Source organism: Seriola dumerili, unplaced genomic scaffold (assembly GCF_002260705.1).
Source record: "Seriola dumerili isolate Sdu_G_001 unplaced genomic scaffold, Sdu_1.0 BDQW01000002.1, whole genome shotgun sequence".
Taxonomy (NCBI): domain Eukaryota; kingdom Metazoa; phylum Chordata; class Actinopteri; order Carangiformes; family Carangidae; genus Seriola; species Seriola dumerili.
The window spans coordinates 7,910,170-7,924,569 of NW_019174257.1; the positions used below are offsets into that span (position 1 = coordinate 7,910,170).

At 39.4% G+C, this 14,400-nt stretch overlaps 1 protein-coding gene across 1 annotated transcript in view; it reads left to right on the forward strand.

Moving 5' to 3' along the window:
• The window catches only part of LOC111240426 (A disintegrin and metalloproteinase with thrombospondin motifs 10-like), a 44,216-nt gene extending 34,416 nt beyond the window's left edge, over positions 1-9,800 (forward strand). The window contains exons 18-25 of the mRNA XM_022770440.1: positions 1,908-1,988; positions 3,972-4,135; positions 4,253-4,379; positions 6,239-6,368; positions 6,934-7,138; positions 7,910-8,086; positions 8,221-8,386; positions 9,402-9,800. Coding sequence (XP_022626161.1) covers positions 1,908-1,988; positions 3,972-4,135; positions 4,253-4,379; positions 6,239-6,368; positions 6,934-7,138; positions 7,910-8,086; positions 8,221-8,386; positions 9,402-9,511 — 1,160 coding nt within the window. The 3' untranslated portion in view covers positions 9,512-9,800. The remainder of the gene's footprint in view (positions 1-1,907; positions 1,989-3,971; positions 4,136-4,252; positions 4,380-6,238; positions 6,369-6,933; positions 7,139-7,909; positions 8,087-8,220; positions 8,387-9,401) is intronic.
• Positions 9,801-14,400: the final 4,600 nt, after the last annotated feature.

Below are 14,400 nucleotides of genomic sequence, written 5' to 3' on the forward strand. Positions count from 1 at the left end.
TAGAGCTTCTATAACGGTCCCTCGTCTCAGGGTTTCCACAGGATTTTGGAGCCTGCCTGCAGGGTTTACTCCCAGTCAGAGCATTAGTGAGGTCTAACACTGATATTGGGAGACAAGCTGTGGATCTATTTCATCCTAAGGGTGTTTGATGAGGGTGAAGTCAGGTTTCAAGGTATGAAGACATACTTTTGGCCATGTAGTGTATAAGAGGGTTGCAACTAACAATTAGCATTATTGATTAAGTTGCTAACTACTTGCTAACGATTGCTCTTTGAAACATCAGACAACTGCAAAAATGGCAATCCTACTGTCCTAGAGCAAAAGCTGATATCAAGTAATGTCTTGTGTTGTCTGACTAACAGTGCAAAAGTCAATCTACTATAAAAAAAGACTAAGAAAAGTAGCAAATTCTCACGTCAAAGTTTGATCCGGCAAATGTTTGGGATCACCTAAAAAAAAATGACTTGAAAAATGGTTAACTGATCATCAAACAAAACGATTAATTTTCTGTCAATCACCTAATTGCCTAATTGATGCGGCCCAAGTGAATAATATCCCAAATGCTTTTTTGCCAATAAAAAGGAAACTCAGTTCACCTGTGTTTACACTTCACTACAAAAGTCCTGGAAGTCTGAACTCAGTTGACTTGGTCACAACTACATTACAGCCTGGTGTCATCTCTAACCAAACTCAGTCCCCAGGCCCAGGACTGCAGGCTTATTCTGGCCACAGGCAGATTCATGACTGGCAGAATCACTCAAGTCATGTCTAAGCTTTTAATTTCTCTGAACTCCTAAAGCCTTAACCTAGCACTTCTCGTCTCTGCTTCAGTGATTTAAATATGGTCTACTTTCTGGCACAGCAGGCACCAGTGCAGACCTGAATAAAAGCTTATGCAGTGAGACAACAGTACCGATGTATATCGCCCAAGAAACCTTTTATCCTCAGCTCTGATGTTCTGATCCTATAGTTAACTAATAACATTCTCCTTAACCTTGCATAGAGTGTTTTATGATTGAGCCAAACTAGCCAAAAGCTACACTATGATATGATAGGAAAAAATCTTAACAACCAGAGTTTCCCCATACCAGAAAAGTGACAGTTGAAGTTTCTTAAAGATGCTCTGTTATTTAATTCTCGCTATGTGCTCTCAGCTTAGATGCAATAATGTCTCTCTAAGTCTCTTTCCATCTGTCCAGCCTGTGGCTCTGCTAGGCGGTGAGTGGTTACTGAAGTGTCATGGGCCGGGGGTTTACAGCTCCTTTGCTCTGTTAACAACACAGATCCTCTGATTGTTAACAGAAGAACCTCACACTCACACTTCTGCTCCGTCTGTGTGTATCTGTCTGCGAAGCCAAAAACCTCAAGCTCTGTCCCTCTAATCTTCCACACCTCCATCTAGAAACCCGGAGCAGGGTTAGTCTGACCTCTCAGAGCTCCATGGAGAGGTCACAAGCCAAACCTCTCCTTTCCTCTTGTGGTCAAAGCACTGGAAGGAATTATTTTATTCCTCCATTATTTTTATTCCCTCTTCGCCCAGTGAGGCTGAAGTTATTTACAGGGCTGCACAGCAGAGCAGAGCTGAGAAAAGCAAAGTGAGGAGGGGAGGAGGTGAGATGAGCGTAAAAAGAAAAGGGACAAGAGACCAAAACAGATGGAGGGAATGGAGAGAAGAAGAGAGGAGAAGCCGGCTCTTGGCATCGTTCTCGCTCTCTAGCAAAGAGCCGAGCCGAGCAGCTGAGGCTGGCTGCCCAGGAATGCAACTGGAATCTGAAGCCTCTGCTTAGTCCATTGGCGTCCCACAGAGCTAAACACTACTTATGAGTCGCTCCCCTGATCCCCAGTGAATAAACCTCCTTCACCTTGCTTTCATTTTTTGCGTTTGTGTGGGTCTGTGTGTGTCTCAGGTTATGAAGAAGTGGTCAGAATTCCCAAAGGATCAGTGTTCATCCACATACAAGAGCTCAACATCTCCCTCAACTACCTTGGTAAGATGATATTCAAAGCTAACTTTCAGTATAATTGCCTTTCAAGGGAAATAGATAAAGAAATATGAAACCTATGACAATAACCACAAAGCTGCTACTATACTCATTAACCTTTTTTATGTTATATAGCAATAAGATGTGCCTGGTTGAATGTCTTAACCTCGTCAGGAATACTCCAGCATTTTGGGAAATTTGTTGTCTTACCAAGAGTTTGATGGTTAGATCAATGTCAGTTTAATATCTCTGCATTCAATAGGTTTTTTTCACACCAGACTTTTTGACTTGTTATTGCAAGAAAAGCACAGGTGCAGAACTACTTCAGTTTCAGTTTTCTGGGGTTGTTCTTTCTGGCCCACTGTCACCACTTACTGGGACACAATAGAACAGAGCCATCGTCAGTGTTATTAGTAACACCTGTGCTTTTCCTACTATGACAAGTCAAAAGTCTGTTGTGAAAAAGGCCTGTATCACTGAAATACAGGCCTGTTCAAAGGCTTAGGGCACTCAAAGTAAAGTGAGGATGCTTTCAAAAATAATGGCACAAATAGTTTTTTTTTTATTCATCAGTTAACTTCTTGCATAGTACAGTAAACAAAAAAACTTAATCAAATCATTATTAGGTGTGATCACCGTTTACCTTTTAAAATGGCACCGGTTCTCCTTAGCATACTTGCACACAGTTTTTTGAATGCAGCAAATATTGTTTATTGACATCTGCCTGATAAAAATATCTGCCCTGAAATACACAGAAGTAGCTCATGATGTGTGTAGTCTAAATTATGCTACATTAATGTCATGTTGATCAGACGATAATAGACCTCTCTCACACCAGACACTTTGGCTTGTCACAACTGGGAATTGGCATTTCATTTAGATGAGCTAGTTTCAGGTGTTTCTGGTGTTGTGCGTGCTGGCTCACTGTAATGGCTTACAGGGATGTTTGATGGAGAAAAATTAGTTTCACCTGTGCTTTTCCTGCTATGACAAGTCAAGATGTCCACCATGAAAAAGATCTATTATGAGTAGCCAAGTTGGGAAAAATAGTTGACGTCACGTCTGCGATATCAAAAATTTCTAACAGCTGCAATATTTCCCACTTGGTAAAATTAACTACAGAAGCGTCTACAAACCGGTGACAAAGCCACCAACACAGGTAGTTGCATCTAAATAAAATGCAGCCAATTCAGTTAATTTAAAAGGTTTACACTGATTTTTGAATCTTTTGTTACAGAACCTCAACAATGTAAGACAATAAAAGTAGTTAATTTAAAGTGTTAAAATGGTGTGACCACAGGGAATGATGTGAGAATGTTCCCAAGTTGGAGTAAAAGGAAGTTTTCCTGTTCTTCCCATTCTGCCGACTTTGCTTGAATGCAAAATAAGCTTAAACATTGTAGTGGGAAGCAGTTAGCCTAGCTCATCTTAAGTGCATTATAGCAACTCCAAAGAAAAATTGTGTGTGTGTATTTTACAGGACTTCAGAGGTAGTAACTTTGCTGTCTTTGCACAGTTATATAACTGATGTATTGGTTGCTAGCCTGCTAGTTAACAAAATACAAAATGTAACTAAAAAAGTTTTGGAGCCGTTGTGCAGGATGTTTTCTCAGGATGCTAGAGCCTGCAGGATACTTTTTTCCCCCTGCTTCCAGTGTTTTGTCCTTGCTTGGCTGAATATTTTTCAGAGGAATGTTGACCTGTGTTGTCAAACAGTTTAGGCCTGTGATCATCAGATTAAATGATGCACACCTGGTATTTATTAGCCTGATCATTGTTAAGGAAAAATTGATGCTTGAAACTGCAAATATGTCTCTGTCTGTTTTTGGAGTAACTTTGCTCATATATATTTAAAGTATCAGTGGCTATAAAACACATTTCACAAACTCCTGGTGTTAGTCCTTTTAAGAAAAAATATCCAGTTAGTGCATGTATTTGTTCCTTTTACTTTACTGTCTTCATTCAATGTCCCTTTCCTCTGTGTCCCAGTGCTGAAGAGTAAAGGTGACCAGTATTTTATCAATGGGAAACTGACCATTGACACACCGCGCCGGTTTGATATCGCCGGCACCACCTTCCACTACAGGCGGCCCACTGATGGGCCAGAAACTCTTGAAGCTATGGGGCCAACAAACATAACCCTTATTGTCATGGTAAGAGTAGAAGTACAGTGCATTTTTAGACTAAACAAACCCAAAAATAGGTTTTAAAAATTTCCATAAAGTTTCGTCATCTTGCGGTGTTAAATGTTTGGACATATATATGTATAGGTGCTGGTGAGGGAGGAGAATCCAGGGATCCACTATCGTTTCAACCCCCCGTTCAACAGAGATCCTCTGAGCGGCTTTGCCTGGCACCACACCTCCTGGTCACGGTGCTCAGCTCTCTGCGCTGGAGGTAGAAACACAACACACCATTAAACTGATGTCATTTAAGAGGAAACTGCATGGAGACTTAACCTTACCGGAACCATAAACATTACCACGACATGCCTAACCCCAAGCCTAACCCTTACATTACACTAAAACCAATTGTCAACCCTAAAATTAAAGGGTTGGACAAGGTTTTTTTTCCCAAAAATATGTGGTTACTCTCAATGATGTGATTGTGTAAACAGATTTATAACAGATGAGGTAAAGTTTTGGGTCAGTTTTGTTAGATAAAGGTGAACAGAAATCTCTTGCCATACATATTAGTCAATTATTTTTGTTTTGATTTGGTTCATTTAAATTTGTTCAAAGACATAGTTAAACATTATGTGAACTACACTTTTGTATGTTCTTGTTGAGTCTAGCACGTAGAACACGTCAAACCACATCAAACCACAACTTAATAATTTTACACCCTGGTTTTTGTATGGATGAAACAACCAAGATTTTGCATGTTTAGTGATCTTTAGAGGCAGATTTTTACAACTTTGGACAGAGCTAGGCTAGCAGTTTCTCCCTGTTTCCAGTCTTTGGGCTAAGCTAAGTGGCTCCTGGCTGTACTTTTTCTGACAGATACGAGAGTGGTATCAGTCTTCTCATCTAACAAATACAAGCCTATTTCCCACAATGTTGAACTGTTCCTTAAGGGTGAGTTTTTGTATTTGAGGCCACATCGTCCACAGTGGTTGTATATATTTAATTTACCTAAAGAACAGCCTCATGTATGTGTTATGAATTACATCAATCATCTCCCCCTTTCTGTCTCTGTCTCACATGGATGTACAAACAACATACATATTCACTAACACACACATACAGTGGTGCATTAAAAACACACAGTATAAATCCTTGCCGTAGAGTATCACTGACCCAGAGAAGCCACCATGGGACTGGAGTGTTTATGGAGTCCATGTCGAAGCCAGAGGCGTTTGAGCAGCTCACAGGCTCTGAGGTTTTGGAGATACCACACATAGCCAATCTCCTTTTTCCTCTCTGGCCTTTGTGAGTTAATGATCCATGTCGCTGCACCTGATAAGAGCCAATTTTCCCCTTTGAGAAATAAATTCTTTCACTTACCATTACGTGGAGTGAAGGATGTGAACATGGAGGATAAATATTTAGTTTACAATTTTTTTTAAGTGGGCGTACTTTTGTTTTTTTATTTTTTGTTCTTTTCTAATATTCTTTGATGAAATCAAAAGGTTTAGGACCTTGTTATATTTCCATAAATGTCTCGGCACAGCTCTAGTGGAATTGTAAGCGGCTACAATCCCCAGTAGGTTACATAAATGTTGTGATAATATAATTTATCACAGTTTTAAATCACACCTCTGCAGTGTTATACAGACGGTAATAGTATTCAAGGTGCAGTGTCTTTAATGTGGTGATCCAGAAAGCTAAAGTGATAAACTGCTACTTTTCAGGAGAGTTGATGCACATCAACATGTTGTGTGGTTTCACATAGAAAACAGTGGAAATTAGTGTATTGATGCATTGTTTGCTACTGGTGTGTTCTGGTCTTTAGAGTGCCACGGAAAATGATATGGGAAATGTCAGCCATTGTTTGATGATATTTGTGTGATGCTAACTTGTTGGTACTGAAACTGGGGGATAAACAGGCATTGAACTGAAAAAAAATAAAATAATACTTAGCTTTTTGAAAATGTTGCTGTCACTTGTGATAAGCAGAATTACTCATCAGTGTGGCAGGTCACAGGGTTCAAAACTACTGACATGAAGAATGAATACATATCATGAAGACTCACATCTTCATGTCCTTGTATAACTCTCTGTTTTACATTTGTCTTGGGTCATCTCACCTGTCAGGTGCGCAGATCCAGCAGGTGGTGTGTAAGAAGCAGGCAGATCATTCAGTCGTCTACAACCACTTCTGCGACAAGAAGAACAAACCCAAAGAGAAAAGGAGATCCTGCAATACTGAGCCGTGCTCCCCAACGTGAGTTACCTCTTGTTGATAAAATATTCTTCATGTGGAACACACCATTTCTTGATGAGTTTGTATCTTTCTTGTTGCATGTGAGAGTGTGTGTTTTTTTTTATTTCATATGTATCGTTTCGCCAGTTGTAGTTTTCAGTTTATGGGTGGGTTGTCTGTAGCCCCTGTTTGATGAAATACCCTTATACTGATGGTATAATGATATATGAATGGACTTGATTTAGTTGTATCAGTACAGTGCAGGTTTCCTGCTAACAGTCACACTTGGGTAGTAATGAAGGGATGAAAAGACTGATTTCACCTTTAGGTACGACTACAGATATTTATTATAAATTGTGTTTATTTAGTCTTATTTACTTTTTTGTGCATACATGCACTTATGTGTTTATTGCAGTTGTCATGCTTTCTATGTAGGCACAAATATTACAAATTTGGTGTTCCTACCTGTGATTCCTGTTTGTACAGTATCATATCTTTCTGTAGTACATCCATACTATCACACACGATGCCTTAAAAATTAATCAATTAAACAGAAACTAAGGGTCCAACTCCTCTCTGCTTCTAGCTGGTGGACAGGCGAGTGGTCGGAGTGCAGTCGCAGCTGTAACGGCGGCCTGCGGACTCGGGAGGTTTTATGTAAAAGGAGGATCTCTGTGACAGAGGAGAAAGTCCTGGATGACTCAGCCTGTACCCTCCCACACCCCTCACTCACTGAGCCCTGCAGCAACCACAGCTGCCCCCCTGAATGGCTGGCCCTGGACTGGTCAGAGGTAGGCGCACATTGGAGGTCTCCAATCATGCATGTGCTCTGCATGCACTCCTGCAATGTTTTTAGTCAACTTGGGGATAAACTTGAACCAATACTTGAATTTTCTGAAAAATTCCTCTCAGATGAAGCAGTAGTTTCTTTTCCAGATGAACCTTACAAACCCAAACGTCTGCCAGGAGAAAGTAAGAGTACCTTAACCATGAAATACACAACAGAGGCACAGAGCAGACAAATACATCATACTGAATATGTTGTTTCAGTCATAAGTACATACTGTTACACTCATGTGAGAATCCCCTAACCTATTCTTAATTCTGACCATTAGTTTGAGCAGTCTGGAGGAGTAAAAACTCCCCCAGTGTAGTTACACTTTGGTAAAACTAAATGTTTAAGACTCTTGTTGACTCTTTCTTGTGTTCTTTAACTACAAAAAGGCTGAAAAGTATTCACCTCATACCCTATTTTGTTCCTGGAACTAAACTTTGTTCTCACAGTTTGGGATGAATTGAAACCAAATTAAATGGTGTCAGAAGTGCTGCAGTGTTCAACTTTGTGAGGAATTATGTCCAGCTGACTTACAGGAACTTAGCAAGCTCTTGACTTTGTTTCTTACACGACTGCTGCCCTCTGCTGAGTGGATTAAGAATATGTCTTTTTGAATGCTTGTGACCGCAGTGACCCCCTGCTGCACCCTCCCATCGCCCCCATTTCCCTGCCCTCCCACCTGATGTTTTCCCTTTTTTCCCTCCCTGTTTCTCCACTCTTTCTGCAGTGTACACCCAGTTGCGGACCTGGATACAGGCACCGTGTGGTCTTGTGTAAGAGTGGGGAAAGTGGTGACACGCTGCCAGAGTCCAAGTGCCCCAAGCATGGCCGTCCAACCTCCAGAGTGCGCTGTAATCTGCAGCGCTGCCCTCCCCCTCAGTGGGTGACAGGTCCCTGGGGAGAGGTGAGAAAGGCTTTTGGTTTATTCTTGTTCATAATCATGGTTATAGTGGGACATTTTTATACAAATCAGTGTCTGTTTTGAACTTATATACCCAGTTCAAATGTCTGTATGTTTTATGTGTTGTTGTGTTTCAGTGTTCTGCCAAGTGTGGTCTGGGTCAGGAGATGCGTTCAGTTCAGTGTCTGACCCACACTGGCCAGCCATCCAATGAGTGTCTGGAGCATCAGAGACCAGCAGCCATGCAGCAGTGCAAGAGCAAATGTGACCTCAGTCTGCCCATCAGTACAGACAACCCCGAAGGTCAGAGGATAAAGAGCAGTCCTTATAGTCCATATTTCATAGAAACAACAGAATAGGAAGATTTCCCACTTAGAGGTTTCATTTGAACAAAATGGTCATGCTCAAATTAAGATTTTGATTTTAAAATGCCCTAATTTGTAGTCTAAAATGTTCTAATTTCTGAGGCATTCAGGGAAATTATTGTGAACTGGATGCCATCAAATCAAATTCAACTTCAAAATATCTAACCCCAGAGTCAAATTTAGTAAAGTCTGCTCAGATTCTGTATATAGCTTTTTTTATTATGTTGTCGTAATAAACAAAATGTTTAATGTTAATATACAATTTATTGTATATAACCCAGATGCACTGTTTTCTTGTCAGTAACAGACATCAAATAAAATTGTACTAGTATATACATACATACACACACACATATGCATATTATTATGTATAAATGGTATAGATGATAATAATAATGCATTTATTTGTATTTCCATTTATTGTGTGTGTGTGTATGTATATGTGTGTATGTAGTGTATATAAAACACATTTGAAATAAATAAAACATTGGCAAACAGTATTACAATGCATTAAAAGAAGGATTATATGGATTTATATAAATACAAATAAGAATTAGATGAACATGAATTTCATAAAGCTTGAAGTGAGAGTAAATAAAGACCAGGATACAGACTACATGAAAGCATGATTTAAAAAGGTGAGCATGGCAGATGTTTATGGGAAGGCACCTACAGAATATTAAATCATTTTCATATATTGCATTGAACCTTTTTTTATACAATATGTGAAATATCTGATTTTCTCAAGCATCAAGAAGTTAATTAATAAATTCTTTAATCCACAGGCCATATGTCAGAGGATCTCAGGAAGTCTTTGAGCAATAAAGGTTGATAAAAGTGACTAATTTCTTGATATTTTGATTGAAATCCTGCAGTGTTTCTAAAACATCTGCTGTAAAAATATATCACTCTAATGCCATAATTAAATTGTTTCATGTGTGTCTCCCCTGCAGAGTGTAAAGATGTGAACACTGTGGCCTACTGCCCCCTGGTGCTCAGGTTCAAGTTCTGCAGCCGGCCATATTTCAGACAAATGTGCTGCAAGACCTGCCAGGGACACTGACACCATGAAACACACAGCATCCATCTTTGGGTCCTGTACACACTCACATACAGTAAGCCTGAAACCCTCCCACTGAGCCGTGTAACAGCAGCCCTCACGCTACCTCTGTCAGAGGAGTGTGAGATCTAACTGGGATGCTGTCAGACTGACCTGGTCCTGTAACTGGTCAGAGGGACCTTTTCCAGCCAGAATCTAGACCAGACCAGACCAGACGCCTCTCTGGGTCGAGCTGGGCCAAAACAGCCTGAGCTGAGTTTATACATTCCACTGGAGGGAGGGCTGCTGAAACCTGGAGAGGCAGAGAGAGGGAGAGAGTAACTTTCCTCCATCGTCTATTAGGATGAACCCTCTCTCTCTGTCTCTCTAAACGATCTCTCTGTTGTAATATTTTGGTGCTACTTATATTTCACTTTGGCCGCAGGACTGGTCGCAGTACTCTTGAGTTTGTCTTTGCTTCAGTGACCTAAATTTCTTAAACCTGTATGTTAACAGGTGGTATCTGCTTAGTTATGAATTATAATAAAAATCCACTTTGTAAAGAAAATGATTTTCCAGATATCTTTGCCCATGAAAAGGAATATCTTATATCATGAAATGAAAGATTTGTCTCTATGTTATCTGATAGTTGTTACTTGACCGCGATGTTTTCTGCTATTGCTTTGTTCCGTATCATCGTATTCACCAAGTTCTCGCTGTTATTCATCTGGAGTATGAGCAGAGTTTGATTTGCACAAAGTGTCAGCAGTCAGAGGACTTGTGTACTTTATGTTTGTGTTGATGTGATTTGACTTGATGTCTCCATGGAAGCTATAATTGTGTCACTGCAGTGAACCTGCCATAGTCTTGCCATTTTGGTTAGTTTGCTTACATGTTATCACCTCTGCAGTAAAACAGTGCTTCATGTTGCACGCTGCCTTTAGCAATGTGAGCAAAGGCAGGGCTCACATCACCAGGACATTTTCACATTATGGGATGTTATATTGTGCTTTCACTGCGGACTGTGGCATAAAGTTTTCTTCAAAAAGGAACTTTAACAGCTCAGCTCATTTTCATTATCTGAAAATCCCTCAGCGTGGGCATTGCTGTTGATTTTTTTTTTTTTTTTTTTTTTTGGGGGGGGGTTGTTTTTTTTTTTTTTTTTTTTTTTTTTTTTTGGACGGGGGATTATTTTTGCCACATGTTACCACTTACTCGCCAGTGCTAGTAACTTTTACTGTGAGTGGAAATTCACAGCACAGTGAGACACAGTAAGTCAGCTCTGCCAGCAGGAACAGGCCCAGTGCGGAGGAGTGAAGACCTCTGACTGCACTGCTTTCAAAGAGCGTTTTATAGTCAGAGCGCTAATCTGAGGATGGATTTACACACACATAAAATATACACACACATAAAATATCTGATTTCTATGTGGCACAGATCTGGTTTATTCATGGCTGGGTGAAACCATCATTCACACTGCTGAGAGAAGATTTCTACCACACAGTTTTCTAAATTAAAGCTAATTTAAAATTATCTCCCAGTGTGTTAATTTTACACCTGCAATAAATGATTTTTTGGGTGCTTGGGAAACAAGTTGTGAACACAACATTGAAACATTATCACCGTTTAAGTTGATATAGTGAACTTGTTAGCCAACAGCTGCTTATTTACACATCCAGCAGTTACAGAGCAACTTAATCATTCCTTTGGAGTCATGTTTGTGTCTTCCTGGTGAATGTAATCCCAATATTTCTTCTTTTTTTTAGCTCTGTTTTTGTTCTCCATCAACTCCTGAGGGAAAGATATGGTTTTTTAGCTGCTAAAAGCTCCACTGTGTTCACAAGCCAATTGCAAACTATGTCTGTTTGGTGCTGAGCAAGTAGTGTACAGTGGCTTTTTCAAGCTTTTTCTCTGAAAACAGCTGCCTGAGAGTGGTGAGAGTGAACTAAAACAGTGAGGTTGTGGGCCAGACAGCTAAAGAAAGAGCTGAAACTTAGTATCAGGCTCTGTAAAGCGAAGGACAGCTGCAGATGGGGGTGATGATTCATAGGTAATGACCCCTTTCACATTGTCACATTGTTTTCACATTTGATCCATTATTATAAAAATATTGATTATTGCTGCTTTAATGGATCGACACACTCAGCGTACAGTTGGGTGCCGAATTCTCTAAAAGAATCTAAAAATCATCAGCAGGACAGCACAGCGGTTAAATGAGTTATTAATGCACAGATATTTGGGGCAGATGTTTTCCCTCAGTGCGCAAACCATCCTTTCCTGTGTGAATCCACGTCAGCTTTTTTCCTTTTAAAGACAGTGATATGATTATGTGCTATTGTACAGGAAAGATGTCACCTGACCCAAAGTTGTGCAGCACAGATTTCATTGAAGAGTTTTGTTGACATCATTTTTAAAGATGCTGTTTCAGCTGTTTCTCCATCCTGCAGATAATATTTTTAGAAATACTGCCTCAGTCTCTAATGAGTCACTGCGACGTCCACTGTGCTCTGAAGTCCGCTGTGGCCGGACTCTTCACATATGTTCACACTGATGACAGCTGAAAGCAGCTCCACTAAATGTCACATAATTTCATTGTAAAGAGAGGAAGCTACAGTGTGTCTTTATGGGGAGTATTGTTGTTCCATTTTTTTATTGTGGTGCTTTGGTTTGGATTGGTGCTATTAGTTCACTGTTGTTGTCATTGTTTCTGAATTATTGTTTTAACAGTTTAATTATTCAAAAATCAGTTTGAGCCTTGTGTAATAATACCAATCTGCAGAGCTGGCCTGAGCTGTAAGAGTGCAGCTGCTGAGGACCCCTCACCCACCAGGGGCCCTCTTTGAGTTTACCTGCCCATTTTTATCATAACTTCCATTCCCTGACTTGGGTTAAGTAGCCGAAAGTGCTCCTAAAATGCAGCTCACAGAACAAATTTGGGGGTTATATGACAAATACTGTAAAAAGTTATTGGGGTTTATTGTACAAAACGATTTTCAGGTGCTGCGATAATTTTTAGAATTTAAAAAAAAAAAAAAAAAAAAAAAACATTCTGGGGGCAATAAACCAAATTTGGGATTATCAACCCATGTTTGTCTTAGGCCAGCTCTGCTAATCCATCCATGTGGAGCATAGAAACATACATTTTATATGAAATTTAGTGTCTCCCTGCAATTATTCAGGACTGAAAAGGTGGAAGTACTATTTATAACATTTTCAGTTGCACATACTGTCAGACATTCAATGTTTCAGAAGATATTTCGAAGAATAATTGCCAGTGATCATTAATTTTTTTTTCTCTATATCTACCTGGGCCTATAATAAAGGTTCACACCGAGTGGTGAACCTGTTTTTTCTGAGTAAATAAGAGGGACAGTACCGGTAACTTCTGTTTTGTTTTTCACATGTTAATTATAACATGACATGTACTGTATGTTGTTCAATACTATAGAAGATGAATCCATCCCCCATGTACATCTTTTTAAAAGGAAATATTAAATTGATTAAACATGGTGCATTGTTGATTTTAAGAAATGAGACTTGGTCATTTTAGCTTGCTGTCCTTGGCATCCTTTGTGCATTTGGTACTGATACTTGTATTTGTATCAGTGCTACAGACATTTTTCTGTACTTGTGCTGAAATAGTGCCATTTCCTCCTTTTCTCGTCCAACCGGGGGTGGCGGGCTGAGATCATCATTTAAGGTTGTCTAATTTTGGATCAGACAAACTTCATGGAAAAGTTGAAGCAACAACTTTTTCCTTTTGTCTCAATGAAGCTTAGACATACGTCTTCAATGTGATTTTCATGACCTAGGACAAAAGTGAAAGAAAGGGTCAGTTGTAAAAGTAATGATTTTAGATGTGTGGTCCTTTCTAGCTTCCTTATATGTGCTATTTCAAAATAATAGCGATAGTGAAACACATGAAATATGGGAAGAAAGAGGGGTATGACATACTGGAAATTTTGTTTTAGAAATTTTTAAGACTACACACGCAAACCAGAAAATAAAAAATTAAATTTAAAGGAAAAACAGACTTATCTTCCCCCAATTTAGCATTTATAAGCAGTAAACAAACATTTAATGGACGTTTTATAACACTCTATAATGTGGTTGTGCACAGCTATAAAGGCATTTTTAAATGTTTATTCATAGTACACTAGTAGTCTGCCTGGACAGAGACACGGAGTGAAGTGAGAACCACGCCTTCTGAGTTGTCCAAAAAAACAAAAAACAAAAACAAATACCTGGCTTCAGTGGCTGGCACGTGCAGCGTCTTTTAATTGAACGTCAGTTTTTGTCTGTACCACACGCCTTAAGGTGAGAGCCTCTTACTTAACTTTATGTTAATCTTTATTGTCCTATATGAGGATATGTCAAGCTTGGTATTGCCAACTAGGTTGAGTTGAGTTTATTTTGCGAAAGCTAGCCGTCACAGTCTGCGTGTAGCGTCAGGTGTTGACTGTTTATACAGTCGTAGAGTCGTCACGTAGCTAGCGCTGCTGTGGGACGACGTTTAACGTTACTAACGTACAGTGGTTGAAAATAACTAGGTACATTTACTAAAGTATTTAAGAACAAATTTGAGGTACTTGTACTTTGCTTGAGTATTAATATTTAACAATATATAACAATATTAGTATTAATATTTAACACGATGGTTGACATAGCAAGATGTCTCACATGATTTAATATCAGTAAATGTTCAAATGATCCAATATTTCACCAAAAGTCAAAGATTAGAAATAAAGTCTGAAAACTGATTTGTGTATCAGAACTTAGTTTTTTTTTCTTTCCTCTCACATTTATCATCTCAGGACCCGATTTATCCGGTGTCCCTGTATATAACACTGTCTATGAAGTAGTTCAAACAAGCTCCACCTCCAGCAGCTACAACAGTAATTTGCTGCTTAAGC